Here is a 16,063-nt window from a genome sequence, read left to right as displayed (position 1 = left end):
CCCATTCCCCTGCCCTAACCTTGCAAGTTTATTGCCCTCAAGTGTCCATCCAATCTTCTTTTGAAATCATTGATCGTTTCTGCTTTCATATTTCACACTCCGAGGCAGTGAATTCCTAGTCATTAACACCCTCTTCATTAAAAAGTTCTTCCTCTCAACCCCCCCCTGCACCAGTTCCCAATACCTTAAATCTGTATCCCCTGGTCCTTGTACCATTAGCTAATTGGAACAGTGCCTGGTCATTTTTTTTCCTGATTATTGTTTCTAAAGCCTTACCCACCATTGATGTTAAACTGACCGGCCTGTAGTTACCAGAAATGTTCTTACACCCTTTCTTGAATAAATATGCCACACTTGTCACTCTCCAATCCTCTGACACTTCCCCCGTATCTAGGAAAAATTCGAAGATTAAGGTTACCCCTTCCTCTATCTCCATCACCACTTCCCTGAGAAACCTAGGATGCCAGCCATCTGGCGCAAGCGATTTGCCCTCTCTAAGCATAGCCAGCCTTTCCAGTACCTCCTGCTCCTAATTTTCACCCCATCCATTACCTCTCCTTTCTCTGCTTCTCAGATGCTTGTCAGCATCTTCTTCCTTAGTAAACACCGATACAAAATAAAATACTTGTTAAGTGCTCAAGCCTTGACCTGCGCCTCTAAGCACATATCACCTTCTTTGTCCTTCATAGGCCCCACCCTGCCTCTTGCTATCTGTTTACTATTTACATGTTGGTAGAAGATTTTTGGATTTCCTTTTATGATAACTGCATAAGGACACAGGGAATAAGAGCAGGAGTAGGCCATTCAGCCCCTCAAGCCTGCTCTGCCATTCAATAAGATCATCCCTCCACTGCGCTCTGAGGTAGAGAAGTTCAGATTCATGACCCCCTGAGAGAAGAAATTCCATCTCATCTCCACCTTAACTGGGGGACCCCTTATTTTGATACTGTAGCCCCTAGTTCTAGATTTACCCCCCAATAGGGTAGGCCTGAGGGGTTTGATCAAAATGACTTCAATGCAGGGTGTATTAGGGGGAAAGGTGTAAAATGAGGCATTTACTCCGAATCTGCCCCTTCATACCGGGTAGGCTCAGTTAAAATTACGTCCTCACCCATAATTGGACTGAGTGAGGTACTGGGGTGGGAGGGGCTTTGGGACTGAAACCCAGTGAGAGTTGGCACCTTCAGGAAAGCCAGCGGGATGGAGAGAGAAATTTTTAGGGAAGTTTAATATGTAAAGAGTTGTGAAATCAGTTTTGACAGTTCCCAATTGTCTCTGTTTGGGACTGTCTCTGCTACACTAATTCTAAATGATATTCCTTGATTCTCATATTCCCACCCCAGATTAATCTTGTCGGGTTTTGATTGGACGCAGCCATGACGACGCATGTGACGCTGGAGGATGCTCTGTCCAATGTGGACCTGTTGGAGGAGTTGCCCCTCCCTGACCAACAGCCATGCATCGAACCACCTCCCTCCTCCATCATGTATCAGGTAGGTTTGGGTTCCAGGGACTCCCAAGACCTTGAACTAATGGACCAAATGGACACCTGGTCAACTCTCCAATTGTAACCAATTTACCATGTCCTGTGAATTAGCACTCGATAAAGAAACGATAATGGTGATGTTACCAACTTGTTGTACAAGGCTGAGGTCATTTCCCTGATGTTATGCTGTGCTCTGGTCCGGCTGCTGACACTAAAAGTAACACAACCCATCTATCAACTGGGAACCTGATCCAACTATGGCAAACAAAACATATGGTTCTTGAGGATCTGGTCTCAGAGTACGGCGGAGTCCTGTAGTGGACGGGTCATGTTACATGATCCATTTGTACACTGTGTAATAAGCCCATTTCACTTTTCTATAAACTCTGTATTTATCCTTCATTATCAGGCGAACTTTGACACCAACTTTGAAGACAGGAACGCATTTGTTACTGGGATTGCCAGGTACATTGAACAGGCCACCGTACACTCCAGCATGGTAAGTAACTCTCCACCACTCAGCTCTGTCCACAACCACAACTCTGCTTTTGTCCGTAACCAGCTCTCCCTCTATTATTAATGCGTGAGACTTTCAAACTGGGCCAAGTGGATACCTGACCACTTTGCAGAGGGTCCTTGAGGATGTCGGATGGTGGGTAAATGCTATGAGACCCCAGTACAACAGCATGATGTCACACACTGATATCTGCATTGTCACCTTCCTGTGTTTCTCAATTTAATACTGAGTAACCTGCAGCTCGTTCTACCCTCTTTTGTTTATTTGTTCATGGGATGTGGGCATCACTGGCTAGGCCAGCATTTATTGGCCATCCCTGATTGCCCTTCAGAAGGTGGTGTTGAGCTGCCTTCTTGAACCGCTGCAGTCCATCTGGTCTAAATACACCCACAATGCTGTTAGGAAGGGAGTTCCAGGATTTTGACCCAGTGACAAGTGAAGGAACGGCGATATAGTTCCATATCAGGGTGGTTTGTAGCTTGGAGGGGAACTTTCAGGTGGCGGTGTCCCCATGCATCTGTTGCCCTTGTCCTTCTAGGTGGTTGAAGGTCGCAGGTTTGGAAGGTGCTGTAGAAGGAGCCTTGATGAGTTGCTGCAGTGCATCTTGTAGATGGTGCACACTGCTGCCACTGTGCCTCCGTGGTGGAGGGAGTGGATGTTGAAGGTGGTGGATGTTGAAAGTGGTGAATCGAGTGGGCTGCGTTGTCCTAGTACACAATGTTGATCTGGATCGAGCTCAAGTCCATCAAGGTAGATTCCCTGTCTCCCTTTAGAATTTTAATCGTGTTCTTTGTTAAAATATATCAACCCATCCCCAACCTCAGCCCCAATGTAGAACTGAAGCAGAGTGATACAAACTGAGTGACTCGCTAGACCATGTCAGAGGGCAGTTAAGAGTCAACCACATTGGTTTGAGACTGGAGTAACATATAGGCACAGGCTGGGTTAGGTTGGCAGGTTTCCTTCCCTTAAAGAGACATTAGTGAACCAGTTGGGTTTTTATGACAATCTGACAACTTGAAGGGCATTTTTACTGGATGATAAATCCAGATACATAATCACTAAACTGGTTTGCCCATTCTGTCTGTGATGTGATTTGATGTAACCTTTTTTACGGTCAGTCCAAAATGACATACTCATAACCATTTGAATAATGACCAGTTAGAATCCTTTCATCTATTTAGCATTTTGACGGTGGTCTTTGCTGAAATATTTTTGCTCCTGTGAACTGAATTGGCACCAACATTGAATATGACATTTGAATCTTTTCAGGTTACATAGCATCACATATTATTTATAGGCCATTCAGCCCAACAAGTCCATATGGGTGTCGATGCTTCACATGAGTCTCCTCGCACTTCTATTCATCTAACACCATCATCATCACCTCCTGCTATTCCTTTCGACCTTGCGTTTATCCCCGTAAACGTGTTTATATTATTCGCCTCAACCACAGACTGTGGTAGTGAGTTCCATATTCTCAACACTCTCTGGGTAAAGATGTTTTTTCTGAATTCCCTACTGTATTTATTAGTAATTATCTCATATTTATGGTACCTGGTTTTAGTCTCTCCCACAAGTGGAAACATTTTCTCGACGTCCACCCGATCAAACCCTTTCATAACCTTAAAGACGTCCCTCACGTCACTCCCTCAGCCTGCTCTTTTCTGGAGAAATAAACCCCAGCTTGCTCATTCTTTCTTGCTGTTTTGACCTCTCTCCCTTGTGAAACATTTCTGCACTTTCTCCAGTGCCTCTGTTTTTTTTTAATAATCTGGAGCCCAGAGTTGAATTCTACCAGGGAAGGGCCTCAGTGATCAACATTAGCTCAAATGACCATGCAGTGGGTGGATGTTACCATGGTTTCCGTAAGGGGCATCAGGGGTTTGGTCTTTTTCTCGGGAGGTGTAATTTTCAAACGTTTCCAGATGATCGCTTTTGTGAAACAATGATTGAATTTTGAGCCCTGCGTTGCCTGGCAAACTCAACCCTACCGTTACTCTCTGACCATCACCAAAACAACACTCTCTGCTGCACCCTTGTTGGGCAAAGTTAGCACCATTGTTAATGGGATCACAATCTTTTCTTTTTCAGAACGAGATGCTGGAGGAGGGACATGAATATGCGGTGATGCTCTATACGTGGAGGAGCTGCTCGCGAGCCATTCCACAGGTAATATTAATATTCAAGCCATGATCTATAGATTCACTCCACAGCAATTTGCATTTACATAGTGCCTTTTAACATTGTAAAATGTGCCAAGACGCTTCACAGGAACGTTACCCGGCAGAAGTTTGACACCGAGCCATGTAAGGAGATGTTAGGACAGGTGACCAAAAACTTGGTCAAAAAGGTGGGTTTTAAGGAGCATCTTAAAGGAGGAGAGAGAGGCAAAGAGGTTTGGTGAGGAAATTCCAGAGCTTAGGTCCTAGGGAGCTGAAGGCAAGGCCGCCAATGGTGGAGTGATTAAAACCAGGGATATACAAGAGGACAGAATTGGAGGAACATAGCACCGAAGAAGGCCATTCAACCCATTGTGCTAGTGCCAGCTCTTTGAAAGAGTTGTGTAGTTAGTCCTACTTCCTTGCTCTTTCTCCATAGCCCTGCAAGTTTTGCCCTTCTAGTATTTATCCAATTATCTTTTGAATGTTACTATTGAATCTGCTTCTACCACCCTTTCGGACACTTCATTCCACATCACAACACCTCATTGTGTTTTTTTAAATTCTCTGAGTCTTCTTTCCTTGCTTGGCACTTAAGTAGTGTAAATATTACTGCACCTTGTCAGACCAAGCCTGGATGCTGTCCAAGTCCCCTGCTAGCTTAGAATGGGTTCCTTCATTATTGAAGAATCATGAATTGAGCTGATCATCAGCACACAAGTACATAGGAGATAGGAGCGGTAATAGACCACACAGTCCCTCGAGCCTGCTCTGCCTTTCAATACTGGCATGGCTGATCTCAACTCCACCTTCCAGCCTGGTTCCATGGAGCACTGGTTCTCAGACTGGGGTCCGCAGACCCCTGGGGTCCTGTAGACACATTCCAGAAGGTCGGGAAAGTGAGTGAGCAAAGGCCGGAAGGGGGCTTGGTGGGAGGTAGGAGCCAAGTGCAGCTGCCACGTGTGCAGCACAGGGTGGACTGGCTGCCTCACCTCAGAAGGGATTGCTCATGAAGGAGCGCTGAGAGCAGCAGGAAGATCATCAGGTCGACCCACCATTACCAAGGCGGTGGTGGCTGCAGGATGAGTTCAACCTTGTTCAAGGGAGGGGTATCCCTTAAATATTTAATTACTGCATATTGTGCAGTGAGGAACAGGCATACCCATCTCAGTGAAATCTGGAAGTAAATACCTGTCGCCTTAAAAGCATTATTAAAACAATCATTTCATGCAGCGATTTCATATTATGAGTGTTATAAATTAGATGGATTTCCGGGATTAGTAATTGCTTTGAAAGTCAGCCGCTTAACCAAATAAGTTTGAGAGTCACTGCCTTAGAGTCCGAAAAGCATATCTATCTCAGCCTTGAAGATATTCAACAACTCGGCATCCATAGCCTTCTAGAGTACAAAATTCCAAAGGTTCACAACCCTCTTCAGGGAAGGGGTTTCTCCACATTCCTGCCCTAAATGGCTGATCCCCTATCCTGAGACTGTGTTCTCTAGCTCTAGACTCGCCGGCCAGGGCCGCAGCCTCTCAACATCCACCCTACTCCAACTCTCTGATTTCTGTCCATTAACCAATCCTTTATCCATTCTGATATATTACTCCGAATGGGCATTAGCCCTTATCTTGTACAACAACTTCTCATATGACAGCTTATCAAATGCCTTTCGAAAATTCAAATATACTCCATCCACCAGTTCACCTTTATTTACTTGCTAGTTGGACTCTCAAACGCTAAATAGATTTATCAAACATGATTTCCCTTTCATAAAACCATGTTAACTCTGTCTCACCAAATTATGATTTCCTAAGTTTCTGCTTCCTTAAAAAATAGATTCTGGCATTTTCCTAATGGCTAATGCCAGGTTAACTGGCCTGTAGATACCTGTTTTCAAACTCCCTCCTTTTTTAAATAGCCGTGTGGCATTTGCTACCTTCCAACCTACTGACACTATTCTAGAATCTAGGGAATTTTGGAAGATGACAGTCACTGCATCACTATCTCTGCAGCCATCTCCTTTAGAACTCTGGAGTATACGTCGTCAATTCCAGGGGATTTGTAGGCTTTTAGTCTGACGAATCGCTCCAGTATTACTTCTTTATAGTCATAGAATCATGGAATGATTACAGCACAGAAGGAGGCCATTTGGCTCTTTGTGTCCATTTCAGCTCTTTGCAAGAGCAACTCAGCTAGTCCCACTCCCCTGCCCTTTTCCCCCTAACCATACAAATATTTTCTCTTCTAACTTTTTCTCTTTTGAAAGCCACAAGTGAATCTGCCTCCACCACAACCTTGGGCAGTGCATTTCAGATCCTAACCACTTGTTTCAAATAAAAACAAAATCCTCATTTCGCCTTTGGTTCTTTTGTCATTCACCTTTAAGTCGGAGTTCTTGACCCCTCTGACAATAGGAACAGTTTCTCCCTATCTCCTCAGTCCAGACCCCTCATAATTTTGAACATCTCTATCAAATCTCTTTTCAACCTTCTCTTTTCAAAGGAGAACAGCTGAAGCGTCTCCAGTCTGGCCGTGTAACTGAAATTCCTCATCCTGGAGCTATTTTCGTGAAAGTTTTCTGCACTCTCTCTAACGCCTTCACATCTTTCCCAAAGCGGGGTGCCCACAATTGGACACGCTACCTCAGTTGAGGCTGAACCAGTATTTATAACAGTTCATCATAACATCATTGCTTCTGTACCTTATGCCTCAATTTATAAAGCTCAGAATCCTGTATACTTTATTAACCACTTTCTCAACCTGTTCAGCCGCATTCAATGTTTTGTGCACATGTACTTCCAGGTCCCTCTGCTCCTTTAGAATTGTACCTTTTATTTAATATTGCCTCTTCTCATTCTTCCTACCAAAATGAATCACTTCACACTGCTCTGCATTAAATTTCATCTACGCAAGTCCGCCCATTCCACCAGTCTGTGTCCTCTTGAAGTCTATCACTATCCTCCTCACAGTTCACAATACTTTCAAATTTTGTGTCATTTGTAAATTTTGAAATTGTGCCCTGCACACCCAAGTCTAGGTCCTTAATATAGGTCAAGAAAAACAATGGTCTTAATACCAACCCCACTGTATACCTTCCTCTAGTTCGAGAAACAACCATTCACCACTACTCTCTGTTTTCTGTCACTCAGCCAACTTTGTATCCATGCTGTCACTGTCCCTTTTATACCATGGGCTTCACCTTTGCTGACAAGCCTATTGTGTGGTACTTTATCAAATGCCTTTTAGGAGTTCTTACACACCCCGTCAACCACATTACCATCATCACCCCTCCCTCCTAGATTCATTCTGTTTTTCTTTAATTAAGCCACAGTTGTCCATGTTGTCCAAGATGGAAGATTGGCTGGCTAACAGGAAGCAGAGAATAGGCATAAATGGGTCTTTTTCAGGTTGGCAAGATGAAACAAGTGGTGTGCCACAGGGATCAGTGCTGGGACCTCAACTGTTTACAATTTATATAAATGACTTGGATGAAGGGATGGATGGGATGGTTGCCAAATTTGCTGATGACACAAAGATAGGTAGGAATGGAAGTTGTGAAGAGGACATAAAGAGGCTACAAAAAGATATAGATAGGTTAAGTGAGTGGGCAAAGATCTGGCAAATGGACTTTAATGTGGGAAAAGGTGAAATTGTCCATTTTGGCAAAAAAAGAATAAAGGAGAAGTATATTATCTAAATGGTGAGAGATTACAGAGGGATCTGGGTGTCCTAGTGCATGAATCACAAAAGGCTAGTATGCAGGTACAGCAGGTAATTAGGAAAGTTAATAGAATGTTAATGTTTATTGCGAGGGAAATTGAATGCAAAAGTAGGGAGGTTATGCTTCAGTTGTACAGGGCACTAGTAAGACCACATTTGGAGTAGTGTGTACAGTATTGGTTACCTTATTTAAAGAAGGATGTAAATGTGATGGAAGCAGTTCAGACTAATAAATGGTATGGGCAGGTTGTCTAATGAGGAAAGGTTGGACAGGCCAGGCTTGTATCCACTGGAATTTAGAAGAGTAAGAGGTGACTTGATTGAAACATATAAGATCCTGAGGGGTCTTGACAGGGTGAATATGGAGAGGATGTTTCCTCTTGAGGGAAAATCTAGAACTACAGGTCACTGGTTAAAAAAAATAAGGGGTCGTCCATTTAAACAGAGATTATGTGAATTTTTTTCACTCAGCAGGTTGTGAGTCTTTGGAACTCTTCCTGAAAAAGTGGTGGAAGCAGAGTCTTTGAATATTTTTAAGGCAGAGGAGGATAGATTCTTGGTAAGCAAGAGGGTGATAGGTTCTCGGGGGTAGGTGGGATGCATATTTCAGTTTTCTATTAGATTAGCCATGATCTTATTAAATGGTGGAGCAGGTCTGAGGGGCTGAATGGCCTACTCCTGCTCCTTGTTCGTATGTATGTTCGTAAGTGACTGTTAATTTTTTCCCAGATTATCCTTTGTAAAAATTTTCCCACCACCAAGGATAACCTGACTGGCCTGTAGTTTCTGGATTAATCCTTATACTCTATTTGAACAAGGATGTAACATTTTTAATTCTCCAGTCCTCTGGCACCACCCTATATCTGAATGGTTGAGGCTCGGGAGCAAAGGTGTCAACGTGGGGGAGGCCCAAGAATGGAGGGGCTGGGTGGGGAGGTCTGAGAGCAGAGGGGCTGGGTGGGGGAGGCCCAGGAATGGAGGGGCTGGGGTGGGGAGGTCTGAAAGCAGAGAGGCTGGGTGGGGGAGGCTCAGGAATGGAGAGCCTGGGGTGGGGAGGTCTGAGAGCAGAGGTGTCGGGGTGGGGGAGACCTGGGAGTGGAAGGGCCGGGGTGTGGGATGTCAGGGAGCGGAGGCGCCAGGGTGGGGAAGGTCTGGGAGGGGAGGGGCCTGGGTGGAGGAGGTCTGTGAGTGGAGGGGTGGGGGTGGGGGAGGTCTGGGAGCGGAAGAGCCTGGGTCGGGGACTTCCGGGAGCCAATGCTACCATAATATCTTTTAGTCAAATTTCACAATCCAACACAGCCAACTTGCACCTCAGACCTATGTAATTGGCTTTAGTTACATACAATACTCTAGTTTTGGATTTAAGTATGTCACTCACAAATTCACTGTGAAATTCGTCATATTATGAATACTCTTCCCCAGATGATCACTTTCTATGAGATTACTAATTAACCCTGTTTCACTTCATAAGACAAGATCTAAAATAGCCTCTTCCCTGGTTAGTTCCACAATGTATTCTAGGAAACTGTCTCAAATGCATTCCATGAACTTGTCCTCCAAACTACTTTTGCTGATTTGGTTTGGCCTATCCATATGGGCGAGTAGTGGTTATTGGATATTTTTTGGGCTGGAAGTGGAGTTCCCCAGGGTCACTGTTGGTCCCTTGGCTTTTCCTGATATATATTGACCTAGACCTTGGTGTACAGGGCACAATTTTAAAATTTGCGGATGATACAAAACTTGGAGGCACTGTGAGGGGGATAGTGTAGACCTTCAAAAGGACATAGACAAATTGGTGGAATGGGCGGACAGGTGGCAGATGAAGTTTGATGCAGAGAAATGTGAAGTGTTTCATTTTGGTAGCAAGAACATTAAGAGACAAAACAAAATAAAGGGAACAGCTCTAAAGGGGGTGCAGGAGCAGAGGGGCCGGGTGTATACGTGCATAAGTAATTGAAGGTGGCACGGCAGGTTGAAAGAGAAGCTAATAAAGCATACAGTAACCTAGGCTTTTATTAATAGGGGCATAGAGTACAAGAGCAAGGAGGTTATGTTGAACTTGTATAAGCCACTAGCTCGGCCTCAGCTGGAGTATTGAGTCCAGTTCTGGGTGCCGTACTTTAGGAAGGATGTGAAGGCATTGGAGAGAGTGCAGGAAAGATTCATGAGAATGGCTCCAAGGCTGAGGAACTTCAGTTATGAAGATACATTGGAGAAGTTTTCCTTGGACAAAAGAAGGCTGAGAGGAGATTTGATCGAGGTGTTCAAAATTATGAGGGGTCTGGACAAAGTAGATAGGGAGAAACTGTTCCCACTGGCCAAAGGATTGAGAATGAGAGGGCACAGATTTAAAGTAAGTTGCAAAAGAAATAAAAACAATATGAGAAAAACTTTTTCACACAGCGAGTGGTTAAAAGTTTGGAATGCGCTGCCTGAGTATGTGGTGGAGGCAGTTTCAATTCAGGCATTCAACAGGGAATTAGACTGTTATCTGAAAAAGAAGAATGTGCGGGGTTATGGGGGGAAGGCGGACGAACAAAACTAAGTGAGTTGCCTGTACGGCGAGCTGGTGCAAGCAGGGTGGGTCGAATGGCCCCCTTCAGTGTTGTAACAATTCTGTGATTCTATGAAGATTAAAGTCTCCCACAACTATTGCATTGCGTTTGCTACAAGCTCCTAATATTTCCTGGTTAATACTCTGTCCAACAGCATAGCTACTGTTAGGGAACCTGTAAACTACTCCCAACAGTGTTTTCCGTCCATTGTTATTTCTTATCTCCATCCATACTAATGCAACTGGTCTTCCAAGGTAAGATTCCTCTTCACTTCCGTCCTTATGTCATCCCTTATTATCAGGGCCACCCATCCTCCTTTTCAATTTTTCGAAATGTCAAGTACCGGAACTTTTTAAAAGAGGGAAGATCATGCATGAAGCAACTTGCTGCATTCAGTGTCATTCCCTCTGCTGTCCCAGGCTTCAGTCTCCTGGATAATTTCTGTGTTTGTTAAAACCCCCAGGTCAAGTGTAATGAGCAGCCAAACCGTGTGGAGATTTACGAGAAGACTGTCGAGGTTCTGGAACCGGAGGTTACCAAGCTGATGAAGTTCATGTATTTCCAGGTATTGAACCATTGAGAAGAGCCTCGGGCTGGACTGAACCAGCATTAGCAGAGAATGTGGGAAATTTTGCTGATTGATGATGATGTCTGGCTTTCCTTCAAATAGCGTGCTGAGATCTTTAGCATTTACCTGAATCGCAGCAATTGCATTGGTTTGACATCTCAACAAATCCCTGACCAAATAATTTGGGTTTTTTGCTGATGTTGGTGGAGTGATTAAATGTTGGACCAGGAGCCCAGCAAAAAAAAAACTCCCCTGGTCACCTTCGAAATATTGCCACAGGATCTTTTACATCCGCCTGAGAGGCCAGCTGGGGCCTAGCTTTAATGTCTCATTCAAAAACCTGCGCTTGTGACAGTGCAGCACTCCCACAGTACTGTCCCCTCCGACAGCGCAGCACTCCCTCAGTACTGACCCCTCTGACTGTGCAAATGTACTGCCCGTGCAGTACTCCCTCAGTACTGTACTGGGAGCGTCAGTCTGGATTATGAACTCAAATCTCTGTGAGTGGGGGCAACACCTGTGACTTTCTGACTCTGAGTCCTGAATGGCACTGGGAGTCAGGCTGACGAAGGAAGGAAAATAAATATCTCCTTGCCTGATTCTTGACCCAGTTATAAGATCTGCCTAATCTGTGTCAAGCTCCTTCCCTGCTCGCTCAATCCACAAGTTGATTTCTCTTTTGATAACTTCCCTTCTTGGTCTTGATTCCCTCAGTTTTAGCTGAGGTCTGCTGGCGTTTGACTCAGGCATCAAGAACATAAATAAAAATAGAAAATGCTGGAAAAACACAGCAGGTCTGACAGCATCTGTGGCGAGAGAAACAGAGTTAACATTTTGAGTCTATAGGATGACTTCAGAGCTAAAGAGAAGTAGAAATGTGATGGAATTTATGCTATTTAAGGAGGGTGGAGCTGGATAGAAGGTCAGCAATAGGTGGGGGCTAAGGAGGGATTGACAAAGATGTCATGGACACAAGTCAAAGGGAGGGTTAAAATAGTGGCAAGGACTAAAAAAGGTGCTGATAGTGGCATAAAGGTAAGAAAGCAGGGTGTGTGAATAGCAGAACAAGGGTCAGCACTCTGTGAAAGAACAACAGAACAAGTGACAGACGGCCCTTTTGGGGGTGGAGGTGGGGTTGGGGGGAAGATAGAAAAAGGGATAAAAAAGGGATAAAACAATGAATAAATGAATAGAAATAAAAGTAAGTAAATAAAAAATAAAAATAAATTTATAAAAAGGGGTAAAGATGGAGGAGAGAGTTCATGATCTGAAGTTGTTGAACTCAATGTTAAGTCTGGAAGGCTGTAAAGTGTCTAGTCGGAAGATGAGGTGCTGTTCCTCCAGTTTGCGTTGAGCTTCACTGGAACATTGCAGCAAGCCAAGGACGGACATGTGGGCATGAGAGCAGGGTGGAGTGTTGAAATGGCAAGCGACAGGAAGGTTTGCGGACAGACCGAAGGTGTCCCGCAAAGCGGTCACCCAGTCTATCTCAGCCCCCACCTATTGCTGACCTTCTATCCTGCTTTACCTGCTCCACCCTCCTTAAACAGTATAAATTCCATCACATTTCTACTTCTCTTTAGCTCTGAAGGAGAGTCACGTGGACTTGAAACGTTAACTCTGTTTCTTTCTCCACACGTGTAGTCAGACCTGCTGAGTTTTTCCAGCATTTTCTGTTTTTATTTCGGATTTCCAGCATCCACAGTATTTGCTTTTATCATGAACATAAACTGCTTTGTTTGATGTATTTGGCAAAGGTTTAAGGCAGGTTTCTTCTCTTTTTGTTTGAACACAGCGCAAAGCGATTGAGCGTTTCTGCAACGAGGTGAAAAGGCTGTGTCATGCAGAGAGACGCAAGGACTTTGTGTCAGAGGCTTACCTGCTCACCCTCGGCAAGTTCATCAATATGTTTGCTGTGCTGGATGAGCTGAAGAACATGAAATGCAGTGTCAAGAATGACCACTCGGCCTACAAGAGGTCAGTGCGGCACCATGCCAATGAACACAGGAACAGGAGGAGGCCATTCAGCCCCTCAAACCTGTTACACAGGAACAGGAGGAGGCCATTCAGCCCCTTGAACCTGTTGCTCCATGTAATGAGCATGTCCCAAAATTCTAATTACCTGCCTTTGTTCGATAACCTTTACCAGTAAAAATCCATCAATCTGTTAGGAAAGCTCTTAATTGATCCCTGGCTTCAATGGATTTTGAAGGAGAGAGAGTTCCAAATTTCCACAACTTTGTGCGAAGAAGGCTTCAGATCTCCACTTAATTGTCTAAACTCGAGGGCTTTTTAGTTGCGAGGGTGGTGGGTTGTTTTTGGGGGGGGTTGGAAGTGGGGAATCCGACTCCTTTTATAATTCAGCCCTTTATTTCTGTTCTGCTCTCACCATGTCTTTGAACAACATTGCGTTCAAAGAGGGGGAAGGAACAAGACCCAAGTGAGGGTCAGTGTGTTCAGGAGGAGGTAGGAAATGGACCCCAGTGAGGGTCAGTGTGTTCAGGAGGGGATGGGGGACTGGACCTCAGTGAGGGCCATTGTGTTCAGGAGGTGGGGGTGGGGAGCAGTGGGAACTGGACCTCAGTGAGGGTCACTGTGTTCAGTAGAGGGGTGAACTGAACCCCACTGAGGATCAGTGTGTTCTGGGGGAGGGAGAGGGGGGCGTGTAACTGGGCCACGGTGAAGGTCAGTGTGTTCACGAGGTGAGGGAACTGGACCCCAGTAGGTTCAGTGTGTTTGTGGGAGTTGGAGGGGTGGGGGATCCCAGTGAGGGCAAGAAGAAAATAGGAGACACGCATTAAAATAATCTAATTCGGAAAACATCTGGGATCTTACAAAGAAGTAACCCAGTTCAGCTCTCTGGGGCCGAGTTGCGAATGACTGACACACTCTGAGTCTTGAACCATTCCAGGGCCGCTCAATTCTTAAGGAAGATGGCCGATCCCCAATCCATCCAGGAATCTCAGAACCTCTCCATGTTCCTGGCGAATCACAACAGAATAACCCAGGTAAAAGTGGGGAAGAGCGGAGGGGAGGAAGAGAAGGAGAAGAGGGGGAGGGAGAAGGGGAAGTATCTGAAATGAATGAAAGCTTCTGAACGGGGTGATCCATATTGGAAGAATATGATGAGAAGTTTGGGAGATAAAGTTCAAAATCATTCAAATCTGTACCGGGGGGCAGAACAGAGACAGTTCAATTTGTCTGAGTTCAGTTTGAACATCTTGTTGTCTTCATACAATGCCTGGGGCTCGTCTCAGACTTACTGTGGGTGGGTGGCTCGGTTGGGGGCAAAACTGTGGGTTAGGGGCTTGGATAGGGAGGGTCCAGGGGGGTCAGGGGTTGGAGGCTGGGCTGATCTGTTCTTGACCGAGGCATGCTGTGTTTCAGTGCCTGCACCAGCAGCTGGAGGTGATCCCCGGATACGAGGAGCTTCTAGCCGATATCGTCAATATCTGTGTCGATTACTACGAGAATAAAATGTACCTGACCCCAAGCGAGAAACACATGCTGCTGAAGGTAATGGAGGTTGCTTAGTGCCATGTGGAACACTCTTACAATTCACACACATGTGATGTAGGTGTGTCTCCAGAATCTGTGTGTAAGGAATGTACAGAATGGGTGAAATAATCACTGTCTGTCTGTCCTGTGTCAGATACCCATCCATACCCCTATGTTCCTCCCCAACAAAGGAGCCTCCTACAAGGAAGTAATCTCAAGAAATAAGGAGAAATTGAAGGGTCGGCCTGGATTATGAGCTCTAGAAAATTGAATCAATACCTCAAGGGGAGAAAATTGCTGTGTTATGGGGAAGGACCAGAGTGTGGGACGAATTGAATAGCTCTACCAAAGAGCCAGTCTGATGGGCTGAATGGCCTTCTGTGTTGTATCAATCTCTGAATTATGAGCTCTTTTGAATTAAAAGACATACCATGCTGCAAAATTAGTGGTAGGCCAGAAGACTGGGAAAATTTAGAATCCAGCAAAGGATGACTAAAAAGAAAAGGGAAAAATGAGAGTATGAGAGAAAACTAGCAAGAAATATAAAGCTTTTATAGTATATAAAAAGGAAAACTGTAGCTAAAGTGAGCATTGGTCCCTTAGAGGGTGAGACTGGGGAATTAATAATGGGAAACAAGGAAATGGCAGAGGCTTTGAACAAGTATTTTATATCTGTCTTCACAGTAGAAGACAAAAAGGATAGTTTTGGATAGTTGGAAATCTAGAGGCAAAAGGCAGGGAGAAACTTAAAACAATCATGCTCACTAGAGAAAAGGTACTGGAAAAATTAATGGGACTTGAGGCTGACAAGTTCCCCATACCTGGTGGCCTGCATCCTAGGGTCTTAAAAGAAGTAGCTGCAGAGATAGTGGATGCATTATTGGCTGTAATCTTCCAAAATTCCCTAGATTCTGGAAAGGTCCTCGCAGATTGGAAAATTGCAAGTGTAACACCACTACTCAAGAAAGGAGGGAGACAGAAAGCAGGAAACTATAGGCCACTAAGCCTAACACCTATCATTCGGAAAACATTGGAATCCATTATTAAGAAGGTAGCAGCAGGTCATTTAGAAAATCATAATACAATCAGACAGAGTCAACATGTTTTTATAAAAGAGACATTGTATCTGAGAAATTTATAGTGTTCTTTGAGGATAGAACAAGCAGGGTGGGTAAAGGAGAATCAGTAGATGTAGTGTATTTGGATTTCCAAAAGGCATTTGATAAAGTGCCACATAAAAGGTTACTGCACAAGATAAGAGCTCATAGTGTTGGGGTGATATATTAACATGAATAGAGGATTGGCTAACGAACAGGAAACAGAGAGTTGGGATAAATGGATTATTTTCAGTTTAGCAAACTGTGATTAGTGGATTGCCACAGGAATCAGTGCTGGGGCCTCAATTAATGACTTGGAAAAAGGGAATGAGTGTATTGTAGCCAGATTTGCTGGTGATACAGACATAGGTAGGAAAGTAAGTTGTGAGGAGGATATAAAGAGTCTGCAAAGGGATATAGATAGCTGAAAAGAGAGACATGTTGCCATAGCTTTTCG

At 44.5% G+C, this 16,063-nt stretch overlaps 1 protein-coding gene across 1 annotated transcript in view; it reads left to right on the top strand.

Moving 5' to 3' along the window:
* cyfip2 (cytoplasmic FMR1 interacting protein 2) overlaps nt 1–16,063 on the top strand; it is a 105,506-nt gene that overhangs the window by 30,165 nt on the left and 59,278 nt on the right. Inside the window, exons 2-8 of the mRNA XM_078551132.1 lie at nt 1,344–1,493; nt 1,896–1,985; nt 4,098–4,175; nt 10,907–11,008; nt 12,807–12,988; nt 13,923–14,019; nt 14,399–14,527. Of these exons, the coding sequence (XP_078407258.1) occupies nt 1,377–1,493; nt 1,896–1,985; nt 4,098–4,175; nt 10,907–11,008; nt 12,807–12,988; nt 13,923–14,019; nt 14,399–14,527 (795 nt within the window). The 5' untranslated portion in view covers nt 1,344–1,376. The remainder of the gene's footprint in view (nt 1–1,343; nt 1,494–1,895; nt 1,986–4,097; nt 4,176–10,906; nt 11,009–12,806; nt 12,989–13,922; nt 14,020–14,398; nt 14,528–16,063) is intronic.

Source organism: Cetorhinus maximus, chromosome 10, assembly GCF_964194155.1.
Source record: "Cetorhinus maximus chromosome 10, sCetMax3.hap1.1, whole genome shotgun sequence".
Lineage (NCBI taxonomy): Eukaryota > Metazoa > Chordata > Chondrichthyes > Lamniformes > Cetorhinidae > Cetorhinus > Cetorhinus maximus.
This window is presented reverse-complemented; position numbering and strand designations above follow the sequence as displayed.